Genomic DNA, 18,154 nt, shown 5'->3' with positions numbered 1-18,154 from the left:
AAGCGAACCAACCTCTTGCCCGCATTCGTTTGAGCGGCTTTCGCTTGTTGCAGGGCTGCGAGCGCGTCAACGCAACATCGACGACAACGGCAACTGCGAATTGAGAAGCAGCAATTGCTAGTTACGGACGAAGCGAGTTCTGACTTTTGCTGCTTGGGCTTTGGGGCAGATACAAAATTGCAGCTGCCATCGACGCGCGCGTTGTTTGTGTTTGTGTTTTGTGTTATGTTTTTGAGTTCGTGTTGTTGGTGTGAATATTTATAAATAAATCCCGTGGCGTGAAAGTGAAATGCGTTGCAACTTGCAAGCAACATAACTAAGTGCGTGTGGATGCCGCATTGCATAGCAGCAGCAGTCTCAAGAGCATCGCGTATAATAAACGAGCGCAACTAAAGCGACGCAATTAAGTGAAAAAATTTCTAAAAAATCAAGTCAGGTTTTTGCTTTATCTACCTATCTCTCTCTATCTCACTCTCGCTACGAGTTCTGCTATTGTTTATCTATTGAAAGCGACGCCGTGTCGCTCATTCAACAGCAGCAGCAGCAACAACAACAACAAGTTGGACAGCCGCGATTCGTTCAACTGGAAGAAAGGCGCGGCAGCATCAAACTCAAAACTGAAACTGAAACGCTGCTTAGCATAAAACAGCAACAACAACAACAATATAGCGTCCTTGAGCTCGTAATTTAAACACCTGTTCAAGCGAAACAACGGCGACAGGAGAAAGAGAAGAGACAGAAGAGAGCATTTCGTACATCTGTCCATCTCACTCGCACCATAATGAATAATTTCACAACAACAACGGCCGCTGTGCCCAAAAAGGAATCACTGCCACGATCAGGACATGTTAATGAGGGTAAGCAACAACAACTACAACAATAACAACAAAGACTCGTTGGATTCTTTTGCCTCAGCGAACAAATTATTTTCGTATCACTTCAAATTGGTTGCGTATGATGAGCATGGAAAGTGATGGAAGAATGGAAGAGTGGAGAGGGGAAGAGACTTGTCAATTAGTTGTTGGGGTGAATTTCAAAATGTTACGCTCTTTGTAGTTGTTTTTGTTTCAAATTTTGTTTTTAGTAGAATCATTAATTACAGTGTGCAGGAAGTGGCACATTCGAGTTCTAATTGCTGCCACTTCTTAGTAGATAGAATTTATGTGTTGAAGTTAGAAGAGAGCGTATTAAGTGGATAAATAAAGAAATAGAATTTTAAATAAAGTTAAAAGAATTTAAACACAGTTAAACTAGAACATAAATCAAAAATAGTCAATGATTGTAATAAAATATTTCAGCGGCAATTTTAAATACTTTTATAGGTCTGAATACCTTTCGCATTCTTCAAGCTACATTCCTTTTCGATCATCATTTAAAGTTAAGAATTCCCTGATGACTTTTCTGTTTATGAGAATTAAAAAAAACTTGAAATATTTGTAATAGTTCAGAATGTTTAAGAAATTTTTGAAAAGTACCAAATATTTTGTGATTTATGTATATGTCATTTTTTTTGTTATACGAAATATAGAATAATATTTATTGGAATGCAGTCAAGATAGCTAATATTTAATATTGAAATTCCTAAAAATTGATTTATTAAAAATATATATTATTCTGAAAAGAAATACTTTAATAGAATTAACAACAATTTAAAGAGCATTCAGTTCAAAACAATTGAAGATCTTAAAAAAAACAGTGTTTTATCGCTTATTTGATTCTTATAAATATAAAAAATATAATATGATAATGAAAGTACCCCTGGAGATTATTTTCACAGTGAAATAACTTAATGAAAGAACGTTCATTGTTCACTAAACTTCAGTTTTTTGTTTGCCAACTGTTCAAAACATATTTATTGTAATTAATGAAATAGTTAAATCAGTTAAGATAAATAAACATCTCTAATAATGTTATTACCACTTCAGTTATTGTTGATTTCCCATAAACAAATCCCCCAAGAGCATTGAAACCATATCTAGAATATATATAAAATATGAAAGCTACCAATTGTAGCGAAAAATATCTAGAAATGAATCATTTTGGAGGTCTTAGACTTCGACACGTTTCTCGTTGATTAGACGAAAAACTTATATAACAAATAATAAATATTTACATAAATATTTGATGAGGCAAGCCATAGAAGTCATAACAACAAACAATGGCATGAAATTTGTTACTTCATTTCACACAAGCATATTTATAATTAAGAGGGGGAAGCTCAATAATGAAATGTGGCCGTGGGGGAAATTGAAACTGTGACTGCATCGAAGCTCAAGTCTTGGGGATCAATTAAAAAAGTTCACGTTACGAGAGTCTGCGACAAGACAAACAAAAAACTGTTTTTTCGAGAGACCAAAGCGAAAAAAAAAATAAAAACAAATTTTAGTCATCATATTTGTTATGCTAATCAAACGAAAGATGCGGAGAGAAACTTTCTCGACCTGTCGCAAAAGGGGTTGCTGGCAATTTGTAGTTGGGACTTGTTTTTTTGAAAGTTTTTTTCATGAAACGATAAACAAAAACAATGACCTGCCAGTCAGCAGCGGGTCAGTGACGGACAAAATTAAACACACAACATCAAAAAACAAAAAATATAATAAACAAAAACTAAATGCAAACAGTTTTTAGTTCGAGAGTTTGAAAGGGAAAATGAGGTGCAAAAATGTGCTGCGAGCACTTTCCATTTGATGTGAGTAGACATGCAAAAGAAAAAGCAACAAAATAAAACAGAAAAAATCAAGTAAGAAGCGCAAAGAGCTTGCCACTCATTGTGCGAGTATCTTGTATCTTAAAGATACACACATGCGCGTGCATAGCCAACAGCTGACTCCTTCGGGCAGCCGCTTCATTTGCGCCCAAGCACGCAGAACTAAAGACAAAAGACTTCTCCACATAGTCCCCAGTCGAAGCTATCCATCCAGGCTGCGGCACTCAACCGCTGGCCTCTTTTTTTTCTGACTGACAAACTGCCTGACTGACTAACTGAGTGAGTGAGAGAGTGGGGGAATGTTGCCAAGGAGAGAGGGAGAGAGGAGGCAGACCAAGGAAATGGAATGAAACAGTCGACAGTTGCATGACGAGATGCCTCAACTGAACTGCCTCACTCTGAATGCAGTTTCTGTGGCATTCCTCCGCCTCCCTTTGCCTGCCTCGTTGCATGCCTCGCATGATTCACTTGTCGGCGACAGGATGTGCAAGTGCCACAAAGAGGTCTCCACTTGGTTGCAGCTTAGAGATGCCACCTAAAAGCCAAGCCAGCAAAGCAACTACCTACATAATTGTTTTCGCATACAAAAGATTTTAAAAGTTTCTTTTCAAAAATGAACTTAAAGTCGCAATTGTCTTGAATTTAGCGCAGTAGTTATGAAAAATGCCGTCTGCAAAACTCTTTCAAGTTGTGCAAATTTTATAAACATATAAAATTCTTTTTATGAGTAATTGCAAAATATTTTAGCTTAGTATTAGCATAAATCTTAATATATTATATGATTTCTCATAAATTTTAACGACAGAATAAAACCGATATATTAACAGATGTGCAATAAGTATAAAATGCCTAAAGAATATTATTTTTGTTTAGTATATATATTAGTAGTATATTTATTTAGTATATATATTTAGTATATAGTATTAGGTATTTTTATAAAATTGTAAATGAAAAAAATTCTAAGATATTTGAGCGTAGTTTTCGTTAACATAAAAATGACTAAACAATTTCTCATCAATTTTAATGGCATTTCCAACAAACTAAACAGCGAAATATTATAAAAATTGCAATAATTATTATATTCCTATTGAACGTTATTTTTAAAATATTTATTCAGCACTTCTTAGAACTAATTCCAAAAATAGTTGAATAAGAAATTAATAATTTCTCATGTTATTTTTACTAATTTTTGAAGTGTTAATTGATAAAATTCTTAATATTTCACAAAGCAAACGTTTATGTTTAAATTTCTTAAATTTAAACCTATTCAAGAAAATAAAAAATCAAATTTTATGATTTTATTAATGAATTCCAAACTTTATTCAAATGTTTCAATTTAGTTCAATTACCTAAATAGTATATATTCATTTAAATTTATTATAGAGCAGTTTAGCTGTGATAGTAAGATGACGGAAGTGCAATCTATTTAATTCAGTGAATATTCACAATATAATACGCAGTTTAACTAAGCTGATTATATAGTACATTTTAAACAGGTTTCAGCTAAAGATAAGAAGACAGCTTGATTTAAGAATAACCATGACTTAATGCAAGATAAAATGCATTTTATTTAATGATAAAGAAAAGATTTAATGCCAAATGATTTCACATACTTTTGAAACTATTTTTATACCCGTTATCCATAGATTAGAACTTATAACTCTGCAAAGTATATAAATTCTTGATCCACATCAACGATATCTGAAAATTTGGTTGCGAGATGATCAAAAATGTATAAGGAATCATTTTATATGACAAAAAATGCCTACAATCTGGTATATTTTGTGCTTTATAGTGCTTTGGAGTGTTAACTGCTATTATTACTAAATGCTATTTTTGGTATATCGATATACTACATACAGTAGTATAGTATATAGTATATCGATATAGCAAAAATAGAGTTCAGTATATTTTAGTATTTTTTAGTATATTAATCTGGTATATTTAAAGAATAATAGTGTGCCCGAACTAGTTTTCTTACTTGCATTCAACTAAATTTGTGTCCTTCTACTCTATCTGAATGGCATTCAATTGATTGACTTACTGCAAAAAGACGCGCTATGTTTTATCAGCTAAACTTGATCTTACCGTACTCTTTGCAACCTGTTTACTTAATTAGAGTATGATTTGCATCTTAGACTGCAAATTATTGCAGTAATTATAGCTCAAAAATATTGCTGACTAAACTGTAGTTAACGTTAGAAATTAACAAACTGGTTGGCAAGATTGTAAAACGGTTTAAGAATCACTTTGATCTGTGCAATTTCTTTTCAAGTTTTATGAACTACTTAAACTGTGTTTAAATCTAGATTTTTATTAGAAATGATGGGAAAATAAATAAAGCAGGTCTTTGTCAAGCTGTCTTGCACAACAAATGAGAGCGAAAAATGTGTTTTTCGAGATATTTTCTCGAAATTAAACTAGTTGCAGTTGTTAGTAGCGTTGATTAACCTGCAACACACAATTGCTGTTTTGCAAAAGAGTACACCAAGTACTCATACTCATACTTATACGAATACTCACACTCATATTCATATTCATAGTTGAGAGGGAGAAAGCTGGCGCGTAATGAGTTTTGTAAACGCTTCGGAGCTGAACAAAACTGAAATTACGCTAATTTGAAATGGGCAAAAGTCAAGCATTGAAAACTGAAAACTGCCGAATGCATAATTATGGCCCATTCTCTTATTGCTCTGGGCCATAACACACATACATACACAGCAAATCAATCAGTTAGTCAGTCAATCGATCGATCGATCAGTTGGCTAATCAGCATTTGAAACCCACAAAACTTGGATATTTTCCCAGCAGCTTCTTCAGCATGATTATTTATATTATCATCATGGCCATGGCTAAGGTCAATGCTTGCTTGTGTGTGTGTGTGTGTGTTGCGAGGGCTGCATTTGTTGTGTTGTGTTGTGTGTGTATCCATCAGCTGCCACATTCAAATAGTCAACTCTCGCCTTGCCTGCCACACGTTGCAGCAGTCGCCGTCGCGTCGGCGTCGCTGTTGCAGCCACATATTTGTTTGGGTCTCCTCGTCGTCGTCGTCTCTTGGCTCTCTTTGGTGGCATGTTCAACAACCTTGAGTCAGGTTTTTCCACTTTCAGCCAGCTAATCAATGCATTGCAATGCATCGCAATGAAATGCAGTCGACAACCATTTTTCCTGCTTGTGTTGTTTTATTTTTTTTCCTTCGGTTTTTTTTTTTTTTTTTTTTGGTAGGCTCTCATAAATTTTCACGTTGAGCAGTCGTCAACAAAAACGACTTTCCAATTTGGTTTTCCGCTCTGCTTTATAATTGCTTTGCTTTTCCTCTTTATCATATGCATCAAATGCTCTTTTTTTACATATTCCAATTTCTTTTGCGGCTTGTGTAACTCTTCACGCGATCGCCTTTTTTTTTTGTCTTCAACTTCCCCTTCGAACCATTCAGGCTTAAACCACAATTTGAACTTGCTGTGGGTGTCGAGAGAATGGAAGAGATGGAAAAAGCACAGGTGGGAAAACGGAGGAGAAGGGAAAAATCATTGATGGAAGCCCTAGAAAGGTTTTTGCAAGTGCCACCAAAGTGTTGGCGGTTGCAAAATGCTGTGAACTGTAATTGAAATTGAATGCACTCTGAAGGTTAATTGAGGTCTCTGCTCACAGCTCTCTCTCTCTCTCTCTCTTGAATGTGACCAACAAAAGTGAGAAAATTGCTGTGGAAAATCACTTCAGTTAGTGGCCTTCAATTTACACTCAGCAGGAGAAAAGCCAGCTCTTGAATGTGGGTTAAATAAAAGCGTTTTCCACGCATAGTTGCATTTAAAGAATTTCAGATAAATTTTCCTTAAAAAAAATGGTTTTAAAAAGTAATGTTATTTGGATTAATAGGTTACATTTTTGAGAAAAGTTTTTGTCAAATGAATAGAATATTCTGGAACGAGAAATTTCTGTAAATTGCAAAGAAATTTAATTCAAAACTTTATATTCAAAGAATATGTTTTATATAACAATTAAATTTTCTTTCACATTTCTCGTAAGAAGCTTAAAATATTTACTATTAAAATAAAGAGAAAGAAAGGGAAATTTCTGAAAATTGCAAAGAAATTCAGATTGAATACAAAATTTTATATTCAAAGAATATTTATTTTATAATAATTTAATGATCTTTCACATCTATCGGAAGAATTAATTATAGTAAATATTATAAATAAATAATTTTTCATATTTTATAAAAGCATCTTTATGAAATTTCTGTGTATTAAATAAGAAATTATTTTAAATGTGCCTTAAAATTAATTTAGCAACATTTCGAAATGTATCTAAAATGTTTCTCACACTTCCCACCAGCTACTGAATGAAATTAACATTGTTCTTTTCAATAAACTGGTTTAATAAAGAACAGAACAAGAGCTAAACCTGTTGGCCACAGTCTTAGTTATATCATTATGCAAACAATGAATTGGCTTTTGAACCGGTTAGTAATCAGTTCAATGCATTTCATCAGCACTTTTTTTTGTTGAATGAAACATCACATTTATACTAAAATAATTAGTTTATAATAATTACATGTAAATTCATAAATCCAAAACACGTTTAAAATATATAATCCATAATAATTACATATAATAAAGAATCTAATAAATTCGAAACCCGTTTTGAAAAGTATAAAAATCTTTGTTCTGCGGAATTCGAACAATTAACACCATCAAAATGTAAACCAACAACTTTTTGGCGATCAGCTGAGCGAGCTTTTGGAATTCCTTTGAACTCGCTGCATGACGCATTCGGACTCCACTGCGTTGCTGACTTACTAACCCAACCCGTTGGGGTTCTCTTTTTGGTCAAGTCAATAAACTGCTGGCGACCCACATTGCACCACACACAGTGTGTGTGTCAATTGTTTTGTTGTCTTTCCAAAGAGAGGAGGTCAACTGTTATTTGGCGCAAAAAGAAACCCGTTTCAGGGCAAGATAAATACGCATATTTAACAAAAAAAAAAACAATTTCCCTGAAATAAAAAAACAGAACTCCACTGCGACTTCGACTCATAAATCAGCTGTCATTCTTTTTACGTGAGTTACTTGCTTGGCTTATCAATGAGTCCGCGTATCTTAGTATCTCAAAGTATGTGTGTTCAACAGGAAATCAAAAGAATTTCAAATTTCGTGTGTGACAAGTGCATTTTCGTCATTTTCGTCATTTTGCAGCTGCATCGACATATTTGCAACACTTTTACGGCCTTGCCCATTTCCTGCGACTTTTAAATACAATATGATAGTAATGCATATAACGAAAAGCAAATAAAGTAACAATAAATAATGAGAAATTATTTAACGGCCTGGTGTAAAATGTACAGTAAGTTAACGTCAACATTTGCTGACCGCTCGCGAGACAAAGTTTAACTCATTTTTACCATTTTTATTCGCCATACGTTGTGCATAATAACGAGTTCGAAGGGTTTCTCTTGGGTATGACAGACTAGCAAAATGCTCTAGACTTATTTGCGCAATTAAATAATAATTCTCTGTTTATTCATCATTAAAACAAACGTATTTTTAATACTAATTTTACTATTATTTACTCGACTTAGTATTTAATACAATATTTAACTAAATTTAATATAATGAAAATGGAAAATAAATAAAAAATGACGCTAATTATGATTATTTACATGTTAATTATAATACAAAATAATATAATAACAAAAAAAAGGTAGTGCTAGCTACTAAGGCCTTCGACTCGACAGTTAATTTATATGTTGTTTAATATGTTCTTGATGTCTAGGAATTTAATTAGTAGTTAATTTAGCTAATTATAATCATGAGTAGTATTATTATTATCAATCTTTATTATCAATCATATCAATAAAAGGCTTACCGTTAAGCTTGGCATTATCATTTTCATTATTATTATACCCGCTACCCATAGGGTAGAAGGGTATTATAACTTTGTGCCGGCAGGAAATGTATGTAACAGGTAGAAGGAGGCATCTCTGACCCTATAAAGTATATATATTCTTGATCAGCGTCAACAGCCGAGACGATATAGCCATGTCCGTCTGTCCGTCTGTCCGTCTGTCCGTCTGTGTGTCTGTCCGTCCGTCCGTATGAACACCTAGATCTCAGAGACTATAAGAGATAGAGCTATAATTTTTTTTCGACAACATTTGTTATGTTTGCACGCAGATCAAGTTTGTTTCAAATTTTTGCCACGCCCACTTCCGCCCCCGCAAAACAAAAAAATCGAATAACAAGCGTAATTTTAAAGCTAGAGTTCCGAATTTTGGTATATATAATAACTACTATAGTAGTTATGATTTCTGAAAATTTGGTTGCGATCAGATAAAAATTGTCGAAGTTATAAAAGAAATATTTTTGTATGGGCAAAAACGCCTACTTACTAGGGGTCTTAGTTGCTTTGGCTGACAATCTGGTATATTGTGCCGTCTATGGTATATTTTGAATGCGGTACTATGTCGATATACCAAATATACCATTTGGTATATTTTTAGTATTTTTGCAGTATATTCGGTATATTTTGAGAAAATACCGCAAATTATATTTATTTTATTCAAAATGGGTAGCGGGTATCTCACAGTCGAGTACACTCGACTGTAGCTTTCTTACTTGTTAAAATTGTTATTAGCATAACTTTTACATTTTAGATTAATAATAGGAATCCTTCTACTCATCTAAACTCAGAAATTTCTCTTTAAAGCCAATAAAAAAGAATGTCATTCTGCGTGTAATTATCCTTATTGTTGTTACACCTAAAATATACATTGGCATTATTATTAGAATGTGTATAACATTATCAAAAAAAAAAAGCTGGAACAAATGGGACTCAATAAAATACTATCATTACGCTTGACATATCATTGTCATTTTCTGTAGCATTGCCATTAAATATTTTCATTAGAATAACCTTAGGATTTTGATACTGTAGATGTTTTTCTTAACTTATTAATCAAAAAACTAGATTTGCCATTATCGTTATCCATGAAAACTTCCTTTAAAATATACTTCAATTATCAAAATGAATGCTGCCTTTTGTTACGCTTAAGTTTAGCGGATTTCCGCCCCTCGAAATGAGCATACCCTTTGTAATCAACGGCTTACAGGGTATGCGTAGCACTATTAAGCAAAAAAGCAAAAGCCAAGCGCGCAGACGAAAGAACAACAGAAGACAGAAAAGACTTAGTAAGTAATATGTATGCTGAAAGCACAATAAACATATGCCACAACGGTAGAAGATCGGAGGAAGGAGGGGAAGGCAGCATATATAGCTGGTAATATGTACATACGTAGAGTACATATGCGAGTTGTCGAAGTCAGCGCAAAAAAAATGCAGTGATGTGTAAGACGAGAGGTTCAACCGGAGCAATCACGTCGAACGGGCACAAATAAAGCACGAAAAAAAAGAAGCAGAAACGAGAGAATAAAAAAACGATACATTGGCTGTTGTTTATGCAGAGCAGCAGCTACAAAATTGGTTGGAATCATATGCAGGGGCACAAAATACACACAGACAGACAGACGGACAGAGAGACAGACATTCAGATACTTTGTGTACTTAATCTACTTAGGTTGTTGCTTTGGTCAGTCAGAAATCAAATGGAAAAGCAAACAGCTAAATTGATTATGTTTGCAAGTCTTGCTTTCTTTCCTCGCTCTCTCTCTCGTGTCCCCCTCGAGCAACAAGCAACGAGTTGCACTTTCAGTTCCGCAAATTGCAGTTAATTAAGCAACAGTCGAAGATTAGAACGGGGGAGAAGAGCAAGAAGGGGTCATGCCACATAATTCAACTAGAGGCAAAAGTTGCTCTAATTGCAACATGCATCGAATAGGGAAACCAGTTTTCCCACAACTACGGTCAGAGTTCAGCTAATTGCTGCACTCAAAGTTGCCAAGTCAAAGAACCTTTAAATTAAAGCGATTGTCTTCAAGTGTCGCATAGATAACGCACTTATGATTGACTACGTCTCCCTCTTTCTCTCTCTCTCTCTCTCTTTGAAAACTGTTCAGCTAATGAGTGCAGTAACTTACGAGTGTGAATACACTCAATGAATACTGTAACAATCAATTATATTATCGACCAACGAGGGACGTGTGGTTTAATAATAAAAGAGATCCTCAAATGGATAACCTAAAAAGAATGAATATTACTTTTAAGGTAGCACAATGATTTCTAGATCAACATTAAATTAAGGTTCTTAAAATTCATCATTTATGTTAAAAATAAATTATATTATCGACTAACAAAGGACGTGTGGTTTTATAATGAAAAATATCCTCAAATGAACATTACTTTTAAAGTAGCACAATGATAAAAAAAAATTATATTATCGACTAACAAAGGACGTGTGGTTTTATAATGAAAAAATTCTCAAATGGATAACCTTAAAAAATTAATATTACTTTTAAAGTAGCACAGTGAATTATAAATCAACATTAAATTAAGCCTAAGGTAAACTATAAATATTGAAAAAGTAACTTATCATAAAAATAATCTTAGACTTTATTCACTTCAATTGCCTTAAAGAATTTATCACCACAAAAACTGTAAAATCGAAGGCGATCCTTAAGTGGAAAACCATTGAATGATTTTTAACGAGAATATGAAAAAAATAAAGGTCAATGATTTCGATCTTAGAAATGTATATTTAAAGTGAACTAAAAGTTAAGTGTAGAAATAAAGAAAATTGTTGATTGCGCCATAAACGACAAGAAAGATCTATAAAAATCAGTTTGCGTTTAAAATCTTTTTATTGATGAAAACTTTATGTGTTTTATGAATTCGTTTTTAAGTAGAAATTTGCTATCTTAGAGATACATGTGTACAGAACAAATGTGATGATTATTATGTGATAATTGGAAAAGTTAAAAGAGCCAATGTCTACCTATATTAACATATATAGGACAGCTGATGACTAAGAATGCTTGCACAAACCTGAAACTTAAAGAGATTTAAGATTGACTTAACAGGTTTTGCTTGAGAAAAAATATGTCTTATATAGCATATTTTGCAGTTAGCAAAAATAATATTGAATTACAATAGAAGAAAAAACTTTAGCACTTTCTCAAATAAATAAAAATATAAAAACTATTGAAAAAGAGAAATGCGGAAATAATTTTGCTGCTTATCGTATTCGCAAATATTCTCAGTTGTAATTTAATGCGAAAGTTGATAACTCTTAATGTTCAACTTTATTATAGAAGAGGGAATACTTCACTTAACTTTTTCTGCACACATATCACATATCAAATCGTAAAAAAAAGCAATTAGAGGAAGCACTGGAAATGATTGTAATAAATACAAACAAAAGAATGAAAAGTAAATTTCGCTGCTGGCTTCTTGAGAAGAAGTTCGTGGCTCAATAAACAGCTTAATAAGTGAGAATCACTTTGATTGCCTTCCAACAGATGTGGAAGTCGCACTTGAGATGTTTTGCGGCCACTTTCGTCTTTCGTCTGGCACTTTCCATTTTTGTGAGCAAGTCTTTAGTTGCTGCCCCCCTAAGGCAGGCAACCAATTACCAACTGCTCTCCGACTAATGATAAATGACAGCGAGGCATAAACAGAGAGCTCCAAGTTTTGAAGTTGCGCCCCTCTTTATAAGCTGACAATCAACAGCAAAATGAAAATTCTTCTTTACACACACACAACTCGCGGTCACACAATTAAAAGTACATTTTTATACCACGCTTTCGCCTTATCAACAAACAAAGATCTCGCTGCCCGGCAAATCGATCAAAATGCTGACATCCGCTGTCCGCCCTCAGTTCTCTTCCCCTGCTCCACTTCTTCACTTTTGTTTTATTGCCACATCAAATGCATTTCCGTGAAACACAACGAAACATGTGCATCTTCTGTGGAATTTCTTTGTTCGAAGTGCCCCCAATATTTGAGAGCAAACAGGGAGACTGGAACTGAGACGGAGTCGGAGACTGGAACGTGACTCATCGAGTTTCCAATCCTTAAGTGTGTGTGTGGGGCTTCATTAGATTCGGCTTGTAATTTGATAGGCTGCGTGTTGTGGCTGTTAAGTATCTTTATGAAATGTAATCAAGTTCGGCCAGAGCTGACAGTTTATTGCCCATCAAAAGGTGATTAGAGGCAACCTTAATAACTTAAGCACATCTCCCCCCTCTCACTCTCCCTCTCTCTCTGAGTCAATTCTTCATCTCATTTCTCTACGCTTTTCTCATTGCAGTTTGCAAGGAATGGCTCGTGCGTGAGGACGGCGCTCTGGCCTACAAGTTGCAGTCCCAGGAGAGTATGTTTCCAACAAGCGATTGCATTTTTTCTTTATACACATTTTTCCCTCTGATTATTCTCGTTGTAGTTAACGACTTTTATAAGGGCAATCGCTATCGGAATGCCGTAGTGCGGGAAGATTTCCCCACGGCTCTGCATGAACAAATTAAGGAAACGGAGCAGGCCCAGCGCCAGGTGGAAGCCTATCGAAGACGCCTCACTGAACAGTAAATCTACATTTTATGACTTTACTTCAATTTGCTCAACTCATAACTCTCTTGTCATATCTCTATCTCTTCACATCAGGGAGGAGCACGATAAACGCGTTGCCAAAGAAATCGCTGACAAGCTGGAGCGTGATCTTCAGGAACAGCAGCAGAAGGAGCTGCAGCAGAGCGAACTTATAGCACAGAAAATGCAGGTGAATAACAAATTATTATCGCATATTGCGATGGCAATCGATGTGATTGCTTTTAAATCAAATTTTCATATTTTGTAGTAATGAGAAACTAAAAACAGATTATTTGATCTCTAATTTTCTTATTACCTTAGTAGTTGATACTGATCACAAGACCATGTGAAATATCTAACCAATTACATAACTGAAGCATGATAGTAACTTAATATTCTGTTAAGTTAACAGTCACATAAATTTAACATTCATTTAACAAGAGTTAACATAACACTAACGTAATGTAATCGGAGTGTTAACAGAATATATTCAGATTGCTTAAAATAAATTGTCACTGTGTACATTTTTTTTTTTCATAATTTTAACATTAGTTGTACAAAAGTTAACATAACATTATCTTAATGTAAACAGAATATAAAGAAGTTTAATAACATAAATTTAACAAACAATCATAACATTAACAAAATGTAAATGTGCTGTTAACAAAATATATTCAAATTCCTTAAAATTATTTGCCATTGTATTAACTTACGTTTTATTTTTCATAACTCTAACATTTAGTTAACATAAATTTAACATTGGCTTAACAAAAGTTCACATAACATTGCCATAATGTAAACGAACTGTTAACAGAATATTTTCAGATATTTTCATTGTGTTAACTTTTGTGTTGTTTTGTAAAACTTTAACATTATGTTAACAAATTCATAATTTGTACATACCCTTAACACTATGTTATTAGAACAACACTTCAAACTTTACTAAACAACCAAAAAATTTCATTTAGGAATAGAAACAGAAGTCTAAACAACAGTAGTGAGAAAAAGAAAATATTATCATGGATTTTCACTTTAATATTTCAAAGTTTTGCATAGAAAGTTTTGGAGTAATTTACATTTTTCCTAAGCTAATGATTAATTTATTTAAATACAATAATTTCTATTAAATTTTCAAACTACATACTATACTTTAAAATTATTAGGCATGTAATTATTTAGAAATCAAGTGAATATTGATAATACTCGTAACAGTAGCAAAACAAAAATAATATGTAAATCAAATGGCAAATGCGAACTGAAAGTCTACTCATTATCTATACGAATTAAAGCGGCACAAAATCAGTTTAATTGGTTGCGCTGAAGTATTCATTAAAGTAATCATTCGTTCAATTAATTGCAATCAACAACTGTTTGTTATCTGCAGGAGATCTATGTGAATCTGCCGCCCGTGCCGCCGCCAGCAACACGCGATAAAAGTCGTCCACCGCCACGGCCAGCCAAAGCAAGTATACATCAACAGCAACAGCAACAGTTGCAGCAGCAGCAGCAACAACAACAACATCAGCTATTGACCAATGGCAGCCTTGAGCCCAGCACCTCACAGCAGGCTAGATATCTCAGTCAGCAACAACAGCAGCAGCAGCAGCAACCATTGCAGCTGCAGCAGCAACACTTTTCACAAACAGACAACTATGTAGGACTATCGCTCATACCAAATATACTAGAAATGCCAACAGCAGCCGCAGCAGCAGCAGCAGCAACAACACCAAGTAGACAAGCACAACAACAAGCACACGCACAGTTACAGACACAACAACACAATAATCAGCTGTTGGTGAGTGATGCTGCTGTCGAGCACGCGCCACATCAGCAGCAACAACAACAGCTACAACAACAGTCACGCTTCCATCACGCTCATGCACCACAGTCACATCAATCCGCACGTCGCATCAACAGCAACAGCAGCAATAACAACACAACTACATCCCAGCACAACAACACACCTAATGCTATCAATCAGTCGCAATCGCATTCGCTTTCGCATTCACCCGACATCGACTCCATCGATGAGCTGGTGGATTATGCCGATGTTGCTGACAGCATACGCAACATGTCAGCAACATCGGCGGCAGCAGCAGATGCAGCAATCATCGAACGTTCCGCTTCCAATGAGAACTTACTTCGAACCGAACACAAATTTCAGAAACTCTCGCCGGAAAAGTACGATCAAATGGTGGGCAACTTTGCCCTCCCAAATGCCAAAGCTGTTGAGCGGCACATGCAACAACATGCCGACGACATTGAGCTCTACGTTGATCTCTGCGAGTACGGCAGCCTGAGGGACATTGGAGTGCCCGCCGAGGAGGCGCTGGAGATGAGCAAGAAGCTCAAGCAGGAGCAAAAGGATGAGGTTGGTTTGCAAAGTCAATTATTTATTTATTCATATAATACTTTTGCATAATTGATGTAATTATCTTATAAGTCTGGTTAAGATTTAATATGAAATGTATTTAAAATGTAAATGTACATATGTAAAAACTAATTCTACTAAATTTATTGCTCATTTATGTGTAACAATTACAATCTTATATAAGCTAAAAAATTAATTCAAAGTAACATAATATTGAAAAGAAAAAATACCTAAAAAAAACAATTAAATTAAGAGCTTGAAATCAATTCTTAAATACTAAAATAATTTACTAAGAATCATCTATTCAAACAAATTTGTATAAAACAAAATCTACTAGACGATCTGCTCAATTATTTATAGCAATAACAATCTCATACTTTTATGTTAAGAAACTAATTTAAATTAACATAATATTGAGAAGACAAAAACACGTATGAAAGAACAATAAGGAATTATTCTTGAAATATACCGAATTTATATACCGTAAAAAATATACCAATGCCTATATTTGGTATATTGAGTACTTATCAATATGGAAATTGAGTACTTATCAATATACTAAATATAGGCATCGGTATATTTTTATATTTTTTACGGTATATAAATTCGGTATATTTCAAGAATAATAATAATTCCATTCAAAATATACCATTGCGATCTAAACATAACAATAACAATTTTTATCGGTTCGCATCAAAGTTTTCCGGAATCATAAAAACTGTACTTTTTGTACAACTTTATATAAAAAATGCATCAATTTTGACTTAAAAACTGTTTATTAAATGCAAAAATTGAATTTATAAGAATAATATCAAATAATAATATTCGAATTCTATGTCAAAGAAATTCATTTAAAGAAACATAATAATAATGGAAAAGTATACATGAAAAGCACTTATAAAATGAGATTTGAGACAGGTTTATGTACTTAAATACTAAACTAATTTGCAAAAGTAAACCAATTTATTTATTTCTTATCAATTTTAGTTAACGAATATAATGATAATAACAATAACGAGCTAGTTGTATATACAGAAAATTATGTACAAGCTTAGGAACTAATCTTTAAATACTAAAAAATATAGCTAAGACAAACTCATTTGTTTAACCATTATCATAATCATTATTAATTTCATCATCTAACTTTTTAGATACTGGCTCGTCGTCTACAAGCTATAGAGAGCAAGGACAATATGCGACAGGAGCAGCGAGATCGCATGCTGGCCATCGAGGCGCAGGACAAAGAGCTGGCCAAGATGCTGCAAGAGCGCGTAGGTTCAAAATTAAATAACATATAAAGCTCGAATACTAATAAAGAATTTGTTTATCTAGGAGAAAGCCAAAGTGAAGCGGGCCAAGGAGAAGGCGCGTCTGCGCAAGTCACAACAGAAGGAAGCAGCCAACGGTGGCAACAGCAGCAGCAGCAGCTTGCTGTGTGGCACCAATGGACTTGCCTCGCATTGTGGTCCACTGTTGTCGCTGCCCCAGGACTGTATGTCGGCGCCGTCGTCGACGTCACAAGCGCAGCACGACATTGATGTGGAGGCCTATTCGAATCCCATCGATGTGCTCAACAGCAGTCGCCAAGCGCAGGAGCAACAGCGCCAACCAAATGGACTGCTTACCAATGGGAGTTTGACACGTGACAGCAGCTCGAGTCAAGGCTCGATGCAGCGTCAACAGCGACAAGCAGCTGCTGCAGCACATAGTCTCAATCGTGGCGATGATGACATCTACACGTTGCCTGTGGACAGCTGTCGTCTAGGCATCCAAGGCCAGCGACCCATCTCACTGCACATGGCTGCGGAAACAGTGCAACAGCAACAACAACAACAACATCAGCACAATTCGATGACGCGGTAAATTTATTATTAACTCATCTATTTTTGAATAGAACATCAATTTCTCTTTTGTTCTATTCCAGTTCGGAACACTTTGGCTCGGAGGCGGGCTCACATGACAGCACTTTGTCCAGCGGTCACGATGTCTCGCCCCATATGAAGTACTCCAAGTCTGGCGGCAACTTTGGTATATATGTATTTAAACGATGCAAAACTGCAGAGTGTAACTCTAGTTATTAATTCTATCATGTGTTTATAGATCAAAGCGCCAGCCCCACGCCGCCTTACATGCCAATTCAGGGTACACGCCGATCGAATTCAAGTGAAGATCGTAAAAAGAAATCCAAGGACAACAAGTGCACGCATCAATAAATCATCAACATCAACATCAGCAGAAGCAGCAGCACATCATTATCTATCATAGATTATACTAGATATCAACTACTCAACTATTACTTATGTATATCACTTAACCACATTTTATATTCAATACATTTTGTTGATATGCGCTCTCAACATTTAATCTAAACTTGCATCAAAATGACAATGAAATTGTTGCTCATCTCTTTACCATCTCCAATTTGTAGTACTTAGTTATGGTAGCTTAGACTTTTTAGCTATATTTGTATTGTAATAATATTAATGTTGTGTTTGCTCGGATCCACAGACAGCTCAGCTTTGGGTTTACAATAAATATTTTGTCAATAAGTCAAATGTGCCTGCTTTTATTTATTAATTAACTGGAACATTCAATTCAAT

General features: G+C 34.6%; 1 protein-coding gene across 4 annotated transcripts; it reads left to right on the top strand.

Moving 5' to 3' along the window:
- Positions 1–23: 23 nt before the first annotated feature.
- Positions 24–18,125, top strand: LOC117564550 (uncharacterized). 4 transcript variants are annotated; one of them, XM_034243375.2, is made up of 10 exons: positions 25–857; positions 12,909–12,971; positions 13,041–13,179; positions 13,259–13,373; positions 14,568–14,837; positions 15,348–15,554; positions 16,706–16,825; positions 16,887–17,413; positions 17,479–17,590; positions 17,655–18,124. In XM_034243375.2, the coding sequence occupies exons 1-10, from the start codon at positions 782–784 to the stop codon at positions 17,817–17,819; spliced, it is 1,794 nt and encodes a 597-aa protein (XP_034099266.1). In that variant the 5' UTR covers positions 25–781; the 3' UTR covers positions 17,820–18,124. The 4 variants fall into 4 exon arrangements, with proteins under 4 accessions (XP_034099264.1, XP_034099266.1, XP_051858172.1 ...); XM_052002212.1 differs by having other exon boundaries at positions 14,568–14,978; XM_034243373.2 differs by having other exon boundaries at positions 24–857; positions 14,568–15,554; positions 17,655–18,125.
- The last annotated feature ends 29 nt before the right edge of the window (positions 18,126–18,154 follow it).

The sequence above is a fragment of the Drosophila albomicans genome, chromosome 2L, assembly GCF_009650485.2.
Source record: "Drosophila albomicans strain 15112-1751.03 chromosome 2L, ASM965048v2, whole genome shotgun sequence".
NCBI classification, from domain to species: domain Eukaryota; kingdom Metazoa; phylum Arthropoda; class Insecta; order Diptera; family Drosophilidae; genus Drosophila; species Drosophila albomicans.
The sequence above is the reverse complement of the archived record's forward strand: the minus strand, read 5'-3'. Positions and strand labels throughout refer to the sequence as shown.

Bases quoted from the DNA above. Each gene is read 5' to 3' on its own strand.
- LOC117564550 (XM_034243373.2), top strand. From the start codon at position 782: ATGAATAATTTCACAACAACAACGGCCGCTGTGCCCAAAAAGGAATCA. The intron at 15,555-16,705 runs GTTGGTTTGCAA...CTAACTTTTTAG, and splicing joins AGCAGGAGCAAAAGGATGAG to ATACTGGCTCGTCGTCTACA. The intron at 17,414-17,478 runs GTAAATTTATTA...GTTCTATTCCAG, and splicing joins CAGCACAATTCGATGACGCG to TTCGGAACACTTTGGCTCGG.